This window comes from Anguilla anguilla, chromosome 14 (genome assembly GCF_013347855.1).
Source record: "Anguilla anguilla isolate fAngAng1 chromosome 14, fAngAng1.pri, whole genome shotgun sequence".
NCBI classification, from domain to species: domain Eukaryota; kingdom Metazoa; phylum Chordata; class Actinopteri; order Anguilliformes; family Anguillidae; genus Anguilla; species Anguilla anguilla.
In genome coordinates, this window is record NC_049214.1 from 15,026,765 (window position 1) to 15,044,159 (window position 17,395).

A 17,395-nucleotide genomic window follows, 5' to 3' on the forward strand; every position below is an offset into this window, starting at 1 on the left:
AGACTGCTGTGATCATGTGTAGAGGCTTGTATTTAATGGCCCTCAAGGTCCTGCCTGAGCAAGTTAATACACCTTCAGACAGAGGTTTTGTACCTAAAACAGTTTCCAGATGTCATTTTTAAAATTTTAAAAAGAATGTGCTCCATTGTTATTCTGCCATTGTGAATTCTTGAGCGGTCTGTACCTTGAATGTAACATTCATTCAAATAATTTTTGCAACAGAAGCATTTGACATCGGCTAACTTTTTATGACATTTCCCAATGCCCCATTCCACCAGCCAGCCACCCAGAGCATTACTAGTCACTACGGAAGAGTAATGACACAAAGTGGGTCACAAATAATAGAGTGGAACAACCTGGGAGACTGGAAGCCCAACTCATGCTGGACATGCTATCGTTTCTGTGTCCATGCATGCATGCATGTGTGTGTTCTGCTTTTTAAAAAATAATGACTGCAACCACGTAACTCTGCCATTAAGCCAAGTCAGCAGACATCATTAATAACCAGTCTGTGTTTGTCCTGAGTTTTTTAAGAAATCCCGGTATTTATTAGAGAAAACGGTTTTAACAAGTGCAAAGATAGATGAGGTGTGTACTCCTCACCTCTTACTTTTTAAACCTTGAAATTATCTAGGACTTTTTTTTTTTTCAATTGCATTTTTGGCATGGTGCTTAGTTTGCGAGGCTCATCCAGGTTGTTGATCTAATATTTCATTTTCTGGAAATGTGTGCACAAACTTAGATATTTGTGCTGACCCTAAGATGGGTAAAATTTATTTTCACTATGATTTTCACTTTTCTAAACATAATGCTATTGCTTAATTTGTATCCTAGCAATCAGATTGCACAAAGAAGATTGATGCAGGAACTACATTAGTTTCTCCAAACTCATGGCAGGCACCCAATGGGTACTAATCGTCTTCATGTAGTAAGGGAGTCTTTTGATTACTGTTCACTCTCTCCTGCGATATTGTGGGTTCCATAGGGCTCTGGCTCACAGGTGATTGTATTGGAGAGTGCACACATCTAAGCTGCAGCTTTCCTTGAAAAGGGCTGGGTAGTACAGCCGTGACTTGAGAGGCACACTCACTGAAAATAAAAGAAAGAGTGGGGAAAACAATGTTTGAAAAAAGGACTGTCTGGGAAGTAAATGCCATCTCCTGTATACCAGAAGGTTATTGGCTCTTCTGTACCGAGATTAAGTGTAAACCTGCAAAGAAGAGGGCAGGAGCGATGGAAGAATTGCTGCTGTGCCGTTACCATGGCAATTTTAGGCATACTGCTGCTACTCCCCTGCCAGTTCCATGCTGCTTAGAGGAACACCTTGGAAGCCCAGAACATTCCGAGATGCAGTCTGAGACCTGGCCTTTCCGCTCTCCTCTCTTTGGACAGGATCTCAGCAGGAGGCTTATTTTCATACCCTCGGCCATGAATGGCAGCCATTTATGCTGTATTGTTTTTTTAAAATAACAATTAAGAATGCAGGTGGGCCACTGGCCTTAGTTACCCATGTTCCCAGGATCCAGTGAACAATTAGGTAATAAGATGTTAGAATAAGGATTTGGAAGAAAGTACACAATGTTCTTTTCTTTTTTGAGAAGGAGCTTGTTGGGAGTTTTAGTGGTAGATTAGAAGAGAGAGATAGGGTGGTAGGGTGGTAGGTAAGGAGGATAGAGGTAAAATGGCCCCTACAAGATAACACAACAGATAAATTAATAGAAGCCCCAGCTTATTGAAATAGACCATAATGGTGAGTTATAGTACCATCTTTCACCCACTTAATTAAACACCCACACATATGTTATACTAACATGTCACTCTGATGCTGTAGCAATAGGATAAAATGGCTCATATGATAAGAGAAGGCTATGACAAAAATATTATGTGATTAACTGCATGCAAACAATACTGATATCTTACCTCCTGAATGACAGGTGTATTATTAGCAATTTCTTTTATTTTATTTTTTATCAGATGATGAGAGAATGATTACGTATGATTAAGCCAGAGAACCCATGACCAGTAGGAGCACCCACTAGCCATCATCACACAGGGATTGTGATGCATGCTGCAAAAAAGAAAACTACACACAGAATCGCAAAAGTCTCCTTGCAGAATACAACTGTCTTAATACTGCTATAAGCCTTCAAACATTGCTCATACTGCCATCTTGTGGATAAATACAGCACCAGCTGCACTCCACAGTCTTATATACTAGCCACAATTGGACAACAATTGTGTAGAGTAAAATATATCGCTCTGGAAAATTAATGCGTCCTTCACAATGACAAATCTGCCCAATTCCAGCCTTGCTGAAGCACCCTCAGATCATCACCAATCCTCCACCAAATTTCACAGTGGGTGCGAGACACTGTGGCTTGTAGGCCTCTTCAGGTCTCTGCCTAACCATTAGACCACCAGGTGTTGGGCAAAGCTGAAAATTGGACTCATCAGAGAAGATGACTTTACTCCAGTCCTCTACGGTCCAATCCTCATGGTCTTTTGCAAACCTTAGCCTGGCTCTTCTTTGCTTCTCATTGATGAAGGGCTTTTTTTCTAACTTTGCACGACTTCAGCCCTGCCCCTAGGAGCCTGTTTCGAACCGTCCTTGCCGTGCACTTCACCCCAGCTGCCGTTTGCCATTCTTTTTGTAGGTCACTTGATGTCATCCAACAGTTGTTGAGTGACATTGGAATGAGCTGGCAGTCATCCGGGTCAGTGGAGAGGCGTTTTCGCCCTCTGCCGGTCTGTAGCTTTGTAGTCCCCAATGTCTGCTGCTTGACCTTGTTCTTATGAACCGCCGTCTTCGAAATTTTAAGGATGAAAGCAACTTGACGCTCACTGTATCCCTCTGCCAGTAAAGCCAGAATTGAACCCTTTTTTTCCTCACTCAAAACTTTTCTTTTCAACTGGCATGGTCAATAGTTATTGTTTTATTCCAATTGCTTTTGAGGTACTACTAGCACTGTTTTTGCCATCCAGCTGGTCCTATTGCAAGAGGATAGTGATGACCACAGCAGTGGTTTTTATACTTCTCCTCGTTAAATAAGATTTGGTTCAGGTGATCACCTAATCAGTACCTCATTAAGTAAATTGGAATTCAACAGACACTGGAATGGAATGGCTGCCATACATGTAAAGATGCTGATTTAAGAAAAATTTGGAGTGGTCTCAATTTCTTTCCAGAGCTGTATAAGCTACTTCATCTTTTTAAGAGTAAGCAGAGGTGATTTTTTAGGCCACCACTTTAACTTTAACTGTTAACAACAGTGCAGTTTTTTTTCTTCTAGAATGTGTGTTGCTTATCAAAGCAAACTGTGGTTTTGTGTAAACCCATGACATAAATAAGCACTGTAGTAAAAAAAAAAAAATAATAATAATAATAATAAACAAACTTGATCTGCTACCAATCAGGCATGGAACATTATTTCCACCCACTATTGAGTGCAGTGCATGGTTATGAGTGAATATGTAAGTTAAAATGAACTGAAACTGCACTAATATCCAAAATATACACTGGCACTGACATCTTTGTAGCTGTCAACTACATCACTGCACTCTGCACATGCGCAAAAACCTACTCATACAATATAGTACAAAAATATTATAACATAATGCTAACATAAGCAGCATAACCCCATATGCATGAATCCCTTTTATCCACATACTGTCAGAAAACTTTGCAGCTTTTGATTGTACTACTTAAGCCCTCAAGTTATTGTAAAAGCAGATTTAAAAGTAAATTTACATTGCTATTTCCACAAGAGGCAGACACTACTGGTTGCTAGCTGATGATATGGGAAAATACTTTCTGAAAGTTATTTTTCATCGGTTAGTTACATTGACTCTTCTGAAAAGTTCTGTGGGGTCTTTTCTGACAGAGTAAGTTTGGACCTAAGGTTTGTGATTTGAAGGACAGCAGCTTCTACAGCACAATGTGCCCATTGTTGAGCTGTGAAATTGGGTTTTATTTGGTTCAAAGGGAAGAATGCCTCAAACCAACCCTCCAACTCCACTTCCAGCAGCAACTTCATTTTACCAGGAGCTATTCTATCCAAGCCCACACCGGCTTAGCTTCAGCAGCTTGAGATGGGAAGGCTACAGGGTAGCATTGCTGCTGACAGTGGTAAGTATAGCAAGTGAAATGCAGATTAATCAATTGGAAATTGTAATTCATGCTTTCATTTCATCACATCTTGACTATTGTAATTCTCTATAAACCTGTCTACACCAACAATGTAGAGTATATCCAGACTACAGTTATTTATTGCTGCAGGCAGACTCCTGACGAGGACAAGAAAGACAGAACACATTAGACCCATTGTAGTTTCACTCTATTGATTGCCATGAAAATTCTGAATCGATTTTAAAATGTTATTGATTACCTTTAAGACATGTTTGGGCCTAGCCCATACCTATACCACTGAGCTTTTAATCTCCTATGAGCCTAAGCCCAGCCTGAGGTCCTCAGGTAAGGGCTTTCTGATTGTTCCATATTATAAGCTGAAAACAAAGGGGACTGAGCTTTTTCCACCAGGGCCCCAAGATTCCAGAACAACTTGCCCAAGGAGATCAGGCTAGCCAAATCACAGTCTTCTTTCAAAGCCCTTTTAAAAACTGTTCTTTTAGGCTAGATTTTACGTAAATATTACATTCTGAATTTTAGTCTTTTTTCAGTATTTTAAATACAGACTATGCTTTTGCCTTTTATGTTCCTACTCTTCTCTTGCTCCAGTTTTACAATTTATTATTGTGTTTTGTTTGTTTTAAACTTTTTGTGGGTTTTTGACTGTTTGTGATGTTTTAGTGAAGAACTTTGTAAATGTGTTTTGATAAGTGCTTTATAAAACTTACTATAGTTTTATTATTCTCCAATAAATTTGCTTTGAATTACATGAACTACAGTATTTTCATTAGCGCCATTGCATAGTGATGGTATCAATAAGTGTCTCCTCTGTCACAATGATGAATTAACTGCCAAATACAATATAGACAATATGTGTAAGAGTGAAACAAAATGACATACATGCAAGATGTTTAACCTCATAATCTTTCTTTTGCTCCAAGCTAGTGTCTAAAAGGGCTTATGAATACACAAAGCATACACCATTACTGTACCTGCAATACAAGTGAACGTGGAAGAGGTATTACCAAAGCCTATCAGAAATTAGAATTTAATTAGTCTTTTCATAATTTTCATTGTTTTAGGAAAGTACATCTGAAGCATTATCACAAAAAGATGTTAACAAAAATATACTTTTTTCCCCATACTTTGACCATGAAAGCTATTAGTACCATATTGAATGTAAGACAAAACCACTATGGCGTAAATCAGCTTCAGTCTATCACTTTAATCACTGGGCAGTGTCCAGCCAGGGCAGCACATATGGTTTATCCTGACATCAGCTGGTCCTTAGAGAAGAGTGGAGTTGGCAGGCTGCTTCTGATAGGTTCTAAATTTGCTCTTTGGCCAGTCTGGGACAGACGCATTTCATAAGTGTTGGTATGGACTTTGCGGGGGTCTTTGAGGGTTACTCCTGGGGACAACACTATGGTGTCCAGTAGAAGGCCAGCAGAGAGGGGCATGGAGCCCAGGGACTGGCCCACATCCTGGATGTTTCTCTTTCTGGAGGAAAGCCAAAGGGCTCCATCTACTGTACTCCTACGGCGGACTTTGTGAGGCATCTGAGAATTGGTTGGTGGTTTGACAGCAGCTGGCAGCTTTGTGTTGTGCTTATCCTGTTTCTGATGTGGTATGGGAGGGACAGAAGACTTTCCAATGGGTAGCTGTGACACATGAGACTCTAGAACCTCAAACCCTGGCAAGACTTGGTGCCGGACAAGGCGAGCAGCGTCAAGCCTCTTCACTGCAGAGAGGTCCGAGTGCTTCTGGGCACGTTTGTATTTGGAGACAGAGATGGTCTGTTCCTTTGGGATGGGATGCTCCTCCATGTTAATTGAGTGGCTGATAGGCCCCCTGGAGACGCAGGGAGAGTTCCTGCCCTGGGGAGCCTGTATTGCAGGGCAGTTTGGCAGAGGATGCTTCTTCTTGTCCTCTCTTTTTGAAGGCGGGCATGGGATCAGCATTCTTGGTTTCAAACCTGCATGTCCCTCACAGCCATTCTGATTCTTGTCCTCTTTACAGGGGTACCAGTCAGAATGATCCTCCTTCCTCTCTGATTGGGATATATTCTTGGCCTGTGGACTACCTGGATTTGCAGCATCTGCCAGAGGGAGCTCCGCTGATCTCTACAGAGACAACAGGTTACAGATCATAACAGTCATCAGGATCTGCCAATTACAGTAAACAATATAAGATTGACATTACACTCCACTCAATAGAGGGTATATGTTTTAATATTACATTTTATAAAAGCATGTTTTTCATTAGTGTGTAATTTTAACAACCCTTAATAGTTGGACCTGGGAATAGGACATGTATTGGGAAAAACAGAAACACTGTGCTGCAGGAAATGCCATCTTTTACAACAAACCACAGTTCACACTCACTGGTTTCATTAAAGACTGCATATCACTAATTACGAAGAAATGTTCTGCGCCATGGCCGAATTCGAGAAAATGCTTGCTAAATCTGACCATCCAATGTTCTATTATTTTAGCAGTGTACATATTACATCTTATGCCTATTAACCATTTTTCAAGTGAAAAATGGCTGCCATATGGTATATCACCAAAGGGGAGTACTATACATTGATGGTGAAGTTAACCCAACCTTCCTTCCTACAAAATGTATTGAGATCTTTGAGCTATGGATATGGAAATTATTAATTCCTTCATTAGAATAAAATCTTTCAATTAAATTCTCAATTTAAATTCAAATGCATTCAGTACTCCATTACTACTGTTTCTAAATTCAGTTGTTATATTTAAATACACAAATGCTTTGCAGAGCTTGATATTCTAGCAAACCCTACCACTATCATCTTTAAGGGTTTATATAACAAATATGTAACTGCAACTAAGCAACCATCTCCCTCCTCTGGTCCTTCATTAGAATAAAATCTTTCAATTAAATTCTCAATTTAAATTCAAATGCATTCAGTACTCCATTACTACTGTTTCTAAATTCAGTTGTTATATTTAAATACACAAATGCTTTGCAGAGCTTGATATTCTAGCAAACCCTACCACTATCATCTTTAAGGGTTTATGTAACAAATATGTAACTGCAACTAAGCAACCATCTCCCTCCTCTGGTCTGACCCTGGAGACATTAGAGCAAAAACACGTAAGAGCAGCACAAAGCAAACAAGTAAGACCTTCATTCAAACAGCCCAGCTAACTATTTTGGTCCCCACATCATTCCTGTGAACAGTCTTAGAACATTATTTAATTTTGTCATTCAAGTTAGAAAATAATTAGAATTGTGAATGGTCATTCTTGTCCTTTTTAGAAAAGCTAGCATTCATCAAATCTGGCATTGCAATATCTGAATGTTCTTAAATTGAGTCATGAAAAAAACATGACGAGGCGCATATGTTAACATCAGTAACATGACTTTATGACTGAACGAAAACCTTGAGGAACAGTTTTCTGTGACTTTGTCAGAACTTGTCTGGGACAAGTGCATTCTAACCTTATTCTGATGGAAGTTTTCATCTACTCAAACATAAAAGAAGACTCTACTCATGAACCCTTTAATAACATAGAATTTAATAACACTGAGTAGTGTCTTTTTATATAAATGTATATTTTCAGTGCAAGGAGACTCCTGTGGAATTTGAGTTATTTTGGGTCCTACATCTTTCTCACATTGCACATCAATCAACAAGGATCTTTTCAAGTTCATTTGTGTGTTGACTGTCTTACTATCACACACCACATGTAGAATTAGCCTACTGTAGGCTTACCTGTAGGGGGATATTTTTTGGTATGGGTCTGGAATGTACAACAGGTACACAGCCCTGTGCCCAGGAATCAATTTCGCAAGGTGGAGGCTCACTGTCCTGTTCCCAGAAAGGGGCATGGTCTTGCCCGTCACCATCGTCCCGTACCAGGAACTGCCATTCCAGTGTCTGAACCAGTGAATGCTGTGCCCAGGACACTGTGAACGGTACCAGCTTTCAGAAGAAAGGGAGGAGTCAGTTATATAGAGCTGCAATATGCACCACTATCACAATAGCCTAATTAATGCTACTTGGGCTTAAAAAGATCAGATGCAGGTGAATGATGCCTAAAGTTAATTCACTTCACAGCACTGATAGCTTCATTTCAGCTTAACTGCAAGTCAAATTGCTACCACAACACATTACAGCATTACCATCATTTATCTTTAACTATAACGTGTGACCTAAATTCCAATGCATGAACCATTAGATACAGTAGCAATAAAGTGTCAGAAAAGAGAACTGCAAAAGGATTCTTATAAGTATTGTTATTTTTTATGATTTATTTTTTTGGTGGTGGTGGTGGGGGGAGGAGGCTTATTTGCTCATTATGGAAACAGAATTACTAATAAATTAATGGTTATCAGTAACCATTTTCCAGCTCTATACTTGGACTAATTTCTGTTAGAAATGAAGTGTAGGCCTAATGCATAAAAGATCTATTTGGTACTCTGAAACCCCTTGGCATAAAATTAGATTTTTAAGGATGCAATGTACGTAAGTTAACTCTTTTACAAAGCGAACAAAACTTCATTACAACTTGTTTCAGTACAACTGGCGTGCTCTCACGTTAATATATTACTTATTGTTTACAGCTGAATTAATGTGACTAATATTTTGCTCTGGTAATGAGTAACACAGGCAACACTCTGTCGTTATGCAGTTGGCCGGTACTAGAAACATTCTTAGATTTAATGAGTAAATACTGGAAAGAGCGCTCAGTTACTAAGCAACGTACAAAACATCTTGTGAAACCACAGCAAACCCACCTCATTGTATCAACACCTCACTGCAGCGTTCTCACCTGTCTTTGTAGGTAAACCTGGTAGCACTTCTCCATCACTCTGCACATTAGCTCGTCCAGAAGCTCTGCCACCACCTCCTCTCCCTCTTCCTGTTCCACCATATCCATCCATTCAGATTTGGTGAGGTGGCCTGGAACAATGCTGGCTCTGTCAACATGGTGGGTTGGTGAGGGTGGAGGTGGGAGCACAGGAGCAGGAGCAGCACGACTTTTCTCTGCTCTAACTTTGGATGCTGAGCGAGACATTGATACTAAGAGAAAGGTGGAAAAGCTGATTAATCTATGCACTTCATGATCAGTGCTTCAGAACACTGCTGATATTTTGAAAATTACTGTTTGAATCGACCATGCATAGCCTACTTGTAGGACCATTAGATGCCAAAAACATAAACCTAATCTCCTCCACATTGCTATAATTTCTTCACAAATGTAAGTAGTTGTAGCTACCTCTAATTAATGCATGGAAGGAAGTGTCTTTATTGTTAATAGATTATAGGCAAAAATAAATTTCATGAGAGGGAGCCCCTATAGAGCAGTGTCCTACGCCCCTTGTTCTGGAAAGATATTACGGTGTAGTTTGGCAGGTTTCAGAGCGTTTCAAAGTTGCAAAGCACCACCTAGCGGTGCCGGTATTAACACAGAGGGAATTTACAGGAAAAAGTACAATACAAAAATAAAAAAAACAATATAAAACAAAATGGAATTCTACCTTTTCGTGTTCCAATATGAAATGCACGGTAACAGAGCACTTAATTTATTAAATAGTGTGCTTGTTCGCAATGCATAGGCCTACATAATTGAGTTATTAAACTAAAACGCTAGCTAGCTAGTATTAAGCTAACACACATCTAACATTGTCACTGAAGCTAGCAAAGTGAAATAAATGAATACTTACTTTAAAGCCAGCTAAGCATTTATTCTTTTTTTTCCACAAATAGTAAAACGAACTATTAAAGCAGTTAAATCATAACGTTGACTGTTAATTTGCCTTTCCATAGACACTACAGAATCCTTACTCCGTCTCCCATGCTACAAGAGTATATCATGCACCGCTTCATTCCACTATTTTAATTCAGGCAAGTCTTGTGTCTGAGAGCAGTTGCCTAGCAACACCATTGCGTCGTTCATGCATAGGATCCCCGGTGAAATGGGATCAAGCCAAGGAGACAAGGTATTTAAAGCAGGTGAAAAGTCCAAAAATGCAATTACCAATAAGTGTTCGGCAGATGAACTTAAATTAAATATGTTGTTTCCATGAACTGTTTCCGAAAAGTTTCGTTGTATTGGTCGCGATGTCAATTGTGATGTGTTCATTGATTTCTTAAGAAAGTGGAAGGGTTATTGGCTGCTTTCACGAGATATTCGTTTTAGCTATAGCTGATCCTTGAAATACGATGATTACTATATCTGCGCAGATGCAACGTCGTCTGATGAAGCAGAACCTACTGACTGCTCACTAGCAGCCTCTTCATAACAGCATCTGCCGGTGACGTTAACCAAATGTAATCTGTCACTATGGCTTTTGGCTGCAAGAGGATTAAACAGCAATGGGCTAGCTAACATGAACATCTTCGTTGGATTGATATAGATGTTTTAGGACCGATATTGCTTCCTGAAGAACTCCGAAGCTGTTTGTCTTGCCTGTTGTGTAGTAGGCTAGCTTACTCAACTGGCTAAATTACTGACACCATCATCGAGGCTTTGTATTAGCCTATCAAGTTGGAAAACTGGTTAATTCAGCTAGCTAACTAACTACAATAACCGTTAAACTAGCTACTTTCTTGCAAGATCGGCAAGGTAAGCAGGAATGCGTTTAACGATGGCGTAATGTAACGCTTGCTTGCATGTATGTAGTCATGGTGTGTGCTGCTCCTTCTGGGTAGCTAGAGCTAGTTGAACTAGCTGGCTAACTACAGTAATTAGATAGACTAGCTATCATAGATTTAGAAAAAAATGAGTTTTGTGTTGCCAGCTCGTTTTAACATATAAAATGATATAATCTAACGTATTGAATGCTGTTAACTTTAACCAGGTAACAGTTCAAGTTCGTTAGGTCGCTTAGTTAGTTAACATGTCATAAGCTAATAAAATTGCTAACCAAAGGTAGTAAGGTCCAAGCCATTTGCCAAAGCAAGCTTTGGCCAGCTAACGTCATCAGCACTACTAGGACTGCTGGTCGACGTTAATCTCAGGCAGATGCTAAATTAGTAGTCTAATTTATCTGGTGAAATCACCAGGCACTAATTATTATTTTGTATTGCCCGTCCAAGTTCGACTGTGCTTCATAAATAGTTACAGTAGTTGGCTGCATGTCAAGTTACGGCTTGGTGGGTGACATGCCCCATTCGTTCATAGTACGTTGCATATAAAAAAAGGATGCAGCTATAACGTAGTTTATGAAATCGCATTCATTAATTTTTTTTTTTCATTAATTTTTTTTCAACAATGTCAAGAGTTCTGCGATCGTTAAAAACAGAACAAAAAAAATCAATAACGTGGCTGTTAAGTTTTGCGTACTTAATTGATAAAGCTACAGTACACATCACTCGACTGGGTAGAACTGTCACCTCACAAGGAGAAGGTCCTGGGTCCTGCGTGGAGTGCATATTCTCGTGGACACTCCGGTTTCCTCCCGCAGCCCAAAGGTTAATTGGAAACTATTAATTTCCCATAGTTAGGGCTACAGTACCTGGGATAAGCATTGTAGGTAATGGATGGATGGATCATATACTCCAAAAATGTCATTGCATCATGCACAGTACACAACTATGAATTCTCATTTACTTGCCCACAGTCTCAATCACCGACAGTGAAGTTTTTTTTGTATTTGTATTTTTTGAAGGAGCCCGGACTAAGTATGTATCACAAAGAGAAAAGCATTCAAATCAAGAGCAGTGCCTCTGCGTTGTATAACAATCTAAGTGTGCTGCGCATCGCTCCCCGCTCACTTACCTACTTCACTGTGGTTCATGCCAATGTGGTCAACATGGTGAGTGCATCCTGGGATGGCCTCAACTTCTCCCATCGTCAGCTACAGTCCAAAGAGGGCAACATTGCAGCCAGCTCCTCACTCATCATGCAGGTACGGCAAGTTTTGAGGCTGAACTTAATTAAGCATAATAACATCACACTTTTTAGTCTGAGCTTTGCAATGAAGGATGGACACTCAGCATTGCGTAGCACCTGCTACGGCAGCCATTTTGAACCTGACCACACATGCCCATTAAAGTGGTAGAATGATTAGATGGCCAGATTCAGGAGTGCCAATTTAGAAATTGGGCCTGGACTGTTACCATGTACCCCACCTCATGTTTATTTTGTCTGTTCAGGGTCACAGTAATCTGCCATTTTCTTGAACTACATCGAGAGAATATAGAGCAGCGCTACTCATTTCTAGATCCTGTGGGCTGCAGTGTCTAGGATTTGCTCCGTCCATGCCCTACATCACCTGATTTCACTAATGAGCTTACTTCCTGACAGTGGCAGTCGCTGAGCTGAAAATAGACGGGCGGAAACCTCCCCTTTAAACTGATCATTGGTCTCAACCTATTTTCACTCATTTTCATTGATGAACAAGCGTGCCAACAATCTTGATAATCCATTGGCAGGTAAACACAGCTTATTTTTCACATCATGTTTGGGAGGTTAAATGATAAATTCAATTTAGGAAAATAATTTTTAATCACTAAGTACTTGAATGAAAAAAGATACGCAGTCTGTTAACTACCATGTTTGCTTTCAGCAAAACCTTTTCAAAAAGGCTATAAAATCTGTGCTTCAAAATTGTTTAAATTCCAAAATCTGAACATTGCAGATCTTTGTCATGAATATTCTCTTAAGTGTAGTACATCTGTCCACAATTTTTAATAATGTTGATAAAACGTGCACAATTTTTCAATGAAAATAAAAAGAATTTTATTACTCACCCAATAGCCTACTTCAAGAGAACGGGCTATATCTGATGTTATTGAATATTTTGTGAATTAATCGCTGTATTATTTATGAAAACAGTTTGAGACCAATAATCAGTTTAAGGGGAAGTTTTCTACCCTAGCAGTTTTACCTCAGCAGACGCCTCTGTTTCTTGAACCAAGGCGGTAAAGTAATTAGTGAAATCAGGCAGTGTAATGCATGGTTGGAGCAAATACTACAGAGACTGTGGCCTGCAGGATGTGGAGCTGAGTAGCACTGATGTTGTGCAAAGTTCTAAAAACCCTTTACTTGAGAATGGGAGTACATTCTGCAAGTTAATATTCAGCATCTGTATATTTCAGTTCTTAATTTCTTGCAGGCATCATGGTGTGTTCTCCCTTCTCGAGAACTTCTGGTTCTCACCTCCCAGAAGGGCATCCAGGTGGGTTACCACTTAATTTGCTAAGAATTCCCCCATTTGTTATGCGTGTGGTATTAATTCATATTCCTTCCACAGATGTACGAGTCAGATGGATCCATCATGGTGTATTGGCATGCCCTGGACATTCCAGAAACACCCACAGGTGCAAATCGCTTTTTTTCCCCTATAATTGTTGAAAATTATAACTGCGTTGAGGGATCATATTAACAAAATTAATGTTTTTTTGTTGTTGTATTCGTGGATAAGTAAAAAGAGAGTGTATTACGATTCACAAACACAGTTTTGGTGGTGTATGAAATGTCTCATTGTGTGTCTTAGCCCAGGCAGTGTTTGCTCGGGGCATAGCTGCTGTACGGGAAAACTACATATGCGTGGGTGAGTAGCCAAATCTGACCTCATCTTCACCGACACCAGAAGGTAGGCCCTGCTTTCCATTAAATTATATTAAATTAAATTACATTACATTACATTTATTTAGCAGAAGCTTTTTTCCAAAGCGACGTACAAAAGTGCATATCATGGTCATTGGACAACTATAAAACACAGGTTCAATAAGGTACAATACTCATTTCGTAAGAACACAGTTCAGTTTACGGAGTGAACATTATTCTGACTTAAGCCAAACTATCCTCCTTTGTCTGCAGGTGTGTCATCTGGCTCAGTGCTGGTGTTTGATGTTCCAAGTAAAGGAAGCAACATCATGTTATCAGAGGTGTTGGAGGAGCACAGGGAGTCCATTACAGACATGGCTTCAGAATGTTCTGGCAGCCAGGTACACCCCCTCCCACCCACCTCTGCCCTAATCTCTACTCCTTTCCCCAACTCACTTGCATTTCAGTTTTTGTCTCCTATTTCTGCCTCAATTTCTCACTGTCACTCAGGAGTGCATTGCTGACCTAGTCACTGCAGATGATTCCGGAATCCTCTGTGTCTGGAAATCTGGAGAGGACTTCGAGCTGCTCAATACGATCCCTGGGTTTGAGTGAGTAATCGTGGGAGGCCAGGAGAGAAGAAGCAGCAGTAGAGTAGATCAAATGGAGGGTGGTTAGTAAGAAGGAAGAGAGGGAACAGTATATGAATGTTGAAGAGCAACTGAGGCAATGGGACAGAGGGATAAGGCAATGGCTGATATTGGCTTGACAAGGTCTCTGTCTTTTTCTTCTTCCACAGTGTCTGCTGCTCCTCAGTGAAGTTGTGGAAAGGTACAGTGGTGGCAGGGTATGGCACAGGACAGATCCGGCTGTATGAAGCTGTGACAGGCATTGTGCACGCTGAGGTCAACGCCCACGCACGCTGGATCTACTCACTGGACATTGCCCCCTTCTCTGGTCTGGTGAGGCGGGTCATCAGGGCAGTGCTCTCTTTCTTTCACAATCAGATTATTTTCTTTTTTTGGAATTCTTCTGTAGGTTCATACTAGGTGACAATCATGAATCTGTAAATAACGAATGTTGAGCATTATCATTTAGCACGCATGAAGGATTTGAGGAAGTCATGGGATCAATAGTGTTATTTGGAATGTAAAACTGGCCTCTTTTGGTCTGCCGTCTGCCCCCTCCCCCATCCCCCTTTCTGGCTGCTGACAGTTGCTGTCTGGTGCTGAGGACTCCCTGGTGCGAGTTTGGCATCTCACGCTAACCCCAGAGACAAACAGTGTGGAGGTAAAGAAAAATTTCTCCTGTTTTCTTTAGCTCTCTCTCTATCTCTTTCCCTCTGTCTCTTCCCTCCCTGTTTGAGACTGCCCACCTGACTGCCAGTCCCTCCCACTTTCTGCAGATTGAGCACCTGTACAGCGAGTGCGTCACCGACACCCAAATCTGTGGAGCCAAGTTCTGCGATGGGGATGGATATGCCTTCGCCGTGACAGGATACGACTTGAGCGAGATTATCCGCTACACGCAGGCGTAGCATGCCTTGGTGTGTGTGTGTGTGTGCTTGCCTGCGCATGTGTGTACGTGTCTGAGACTAGTGCCATGTTTATGTGGTGCACTGTCACGCTTCCACAGCAACAGGAAAGGCAGCCAGTAGGGCAACATTCATTCATGATGCCATGTGTTGCAACCAGCACTGCATTGGTCCAAAACTATAAAGTTACCTGCTTCATGTTCTGGGCCAGGGGTGTCCAGATGTTTGTTTTATCCCAGCACTGTGACACTAATTGTTCTTATCAAGGTTTTGATTGAAGACTATGATTTGGTAATCAGTTGAATCTGGTGTCCTTGTGCTGGGTTAAAACAAAAATCTGCACCGACACTGGCCCTGTTCTAGTTTTACCTGGGTGAAAATGGACAGGGCCAGGGTGGGAAAAAGATAAAATCTTTTTTTTTTCCTGATCAGCTGTAATTGTGGCTTCATATATCTGGTGACGAGCGTACATCGGTTCGCACCTGTGAGTGTGAGGATGACAGCAGTATGTTCTGTGACAGGTGTGCCTATTAGTCACAGACAGCAGAAATGCAGATTTAGTACCATCATGTACCATCAGCCACCCACATTTTAGCACAGGATTTTATCATGACCTGTTGACTTGGAGGTACCTTAGAATGTGTGTACAGTATGTACTCTTAAAATGCGTTTATAAATGTATTTATTTTAGAAATTATATATGTAGTTGTACAGCTGATTTGGTACATATTTGTCATCGTGCTTTGAACGTTCATGAGTTTGTGGAACATGAGTAGCCGATTTTTGGTATTTTAGTTTCTGGGTTGCATTCTGGTTTTTGGTTTTATTTAAAGCTTTTTCTTTTACATTCTCAGTTTGTTTTTGGTTTACAAATAAAATGTCTATTAAAACCTGTCTGTGGGATGAATTCAATTCACATATTTACCAGCAGATGGAGCTAATGTATTTGAAGAAATTTAGGAGTTGCGCTCAGCACATTAGGCTATAGTAGTACTGCATACCTATTCAGGTTTGTTAATGGACTTGGAAGAGTTAAATTCTTTAATTCCAATCAAAATTGTCTTGGGTATTTCTTAAGTGTCAACCTTTTGTCAAAAAAAGGTTTTTATATTTAATCATATTTATGTAACATTATTTTCACTTTGAAAAACTGTACTTGTATTCCAGTTAGTGATCAGTTTCACCCAGCCTCTCAATTTCATCTAGCCTCTGTCTAAAACAGCTCAAGCATTTAGCACATACCTTTTTTGCTTCATCTATCCTGACCGGACGCAGTATAGTATAATGGGTAAGGAGCTGGCCTTGTAACCTAAAGGTCCCAGGTTGGACACTGCTGTTGTACTCTTGAGCAAGGTACTTAACCTGCATTGCTTCAGTATATATCCAGCTGTATAAATGGATGCATTGTATATGCTATGTAAGTTGCTCTGGATAAGAGCGTCTGCTAAATGCCTGTAATGTAATGTCCTGATACTGTCAGCTGTTGAGTGAGTATACCTGATTGTTCACAGTCAGTATGAATTCTGTTCCACTTTGGGCATGGTTACAGTGGTAAAACATTTGGCAGACAAATACGTTGTCTCCCAAATTAAAATCTATTGATGGTCTCTTTAGGAAGGAGGTAGCAAATTTAAGTGTCAGGGGTGGTGGTGGTGGAGGGAGATAAAATTAGAAGTTAATGTTGTAATGGAATACATTAGCAAAATACAATACAGTGAGAGCAGAGACAGACCGAGTGGGTGGGAACGTCCGGACAGACAGGGGACATCGATGACGACCCAGATGGCTAGGCTCTAATGGTGTTACGTAACCCTGTCCCAGCAGCCCTGGAGCCGAAAGGTGACTCTAAGGGCACTGCTCAGAGGAGGCTGAGTAACAAACCCTGTCCCGCTCAATCTTAATTCAATAGTGCTCTCCACCATTCCAGCACAGTGCTTTCCCCCAGGGCGTACTGCTACACACAGTGCCATAGAGTGCCATCCACTTCCACACAGTTAAACTCCACTACACTCTCCATCTGCTATGCAGCTGCATACTGTATATATAGGATGGAGAGTACAGCTCTCTGGTCCCATATTGTGTGTTGCACAATATTGCCCACACAGTGCCATTTTGCCATGAACAGAGTGCACAACCCTCTTTATTTTCCTTTATAATGTTTGCTTATAAGAAATGGTGGCTACGTATAGCGATAGCAAGTTAACT

General features: G+C 40.5%; 2 protein-coding genes across 8 annotated transcripts; one reads left to right on the forward strand and one right to left on the reverse strand.

Annotated features, from left to right (window-relative positions):
- Nucleotides 1-4,317: 4,317 nt before the first annotated feature.
- Nucleotides 4,318-10,237, reverse strand: LOC118213330. 4 transcript variants are annotated; one of them, XM_035392203.1, is made up of 4 exons: nt 10,141-10,237; nt 8,932-9,182; nt 7,872-8,081; nt 4,318-6,249 (listed from the first exon to the last, which is right to left on the reverse strand). In XM_035392203.1, exons 2-4 carry the CDS (start codon nt 9,175-9,177, stop codon nt 5,392-5,394), a joined length of 1,314 nt encoding a protein of 437 aa, XP_035248094.1. In that variant the 5' UTR covers nt 9,178-9,182; nt 10,141-10,237; the 3' UTR covers nt 4,318-5,391. The 4 variants fall into 4 exon arrangements, with proteins under 4 accessions (XP_035248094.1, XP_035248093.1, XP_035248096.1 ...); XM_035392202.1 differs by lacking the exon at nt 10,141-10,237 and adding an exon at nt 9,827-10,077; XM_035392205.1 differs by lacking the exon at nt 10,141-10,237 and adding an exon at nt 9,827-10,075 and having other exon boundaries at nt 8,932-9,079.
- wdr54 (WD repeat domain 54) lies at nt 10,007-16,084 on the forward strand. 4 transcript variants are annotated; one of them, XM_035392206.1, is made up of 10 exons: nt 10,007-10,102; nt 11,774-12,013; nt 13,223-13,285; nt 13,361-13,427; nt 13,604-13,660; nt 13,930-14,057; nt 14,167-14,267; nt 14,456-14,618; nt 14,872-14,946; nt 15,062-16,084. In XM_035392206.1, the coding sequence occupies exons 1-10, from the start codon at nt 10,058-10,060 to the stop codon at nt 15,191-15,193; spliced, it is 1,071 nt and encodes a 356-aa protein (XP_035248097.1). In that variant the 5' UTR covers nt 10,007-10,057; the 3' UTR covers nt 15,194-16,084. The 4 variants fall into 4 exon arrangements, with proteins under 4 accessions (XP_035248097.1, XP_035248100.1, XP_035248098.1 ...); XM_035392209.1 differs by having other exon boundaries at nt 10,037-10,115; XM_035392207.1 differs by lacking the exon at nt 10,007-10,102 and adding an exon at nt 10,360-10,728.
- Nucleotides 16,085-17,395: the final 1,311 nt, after the last annotated feature.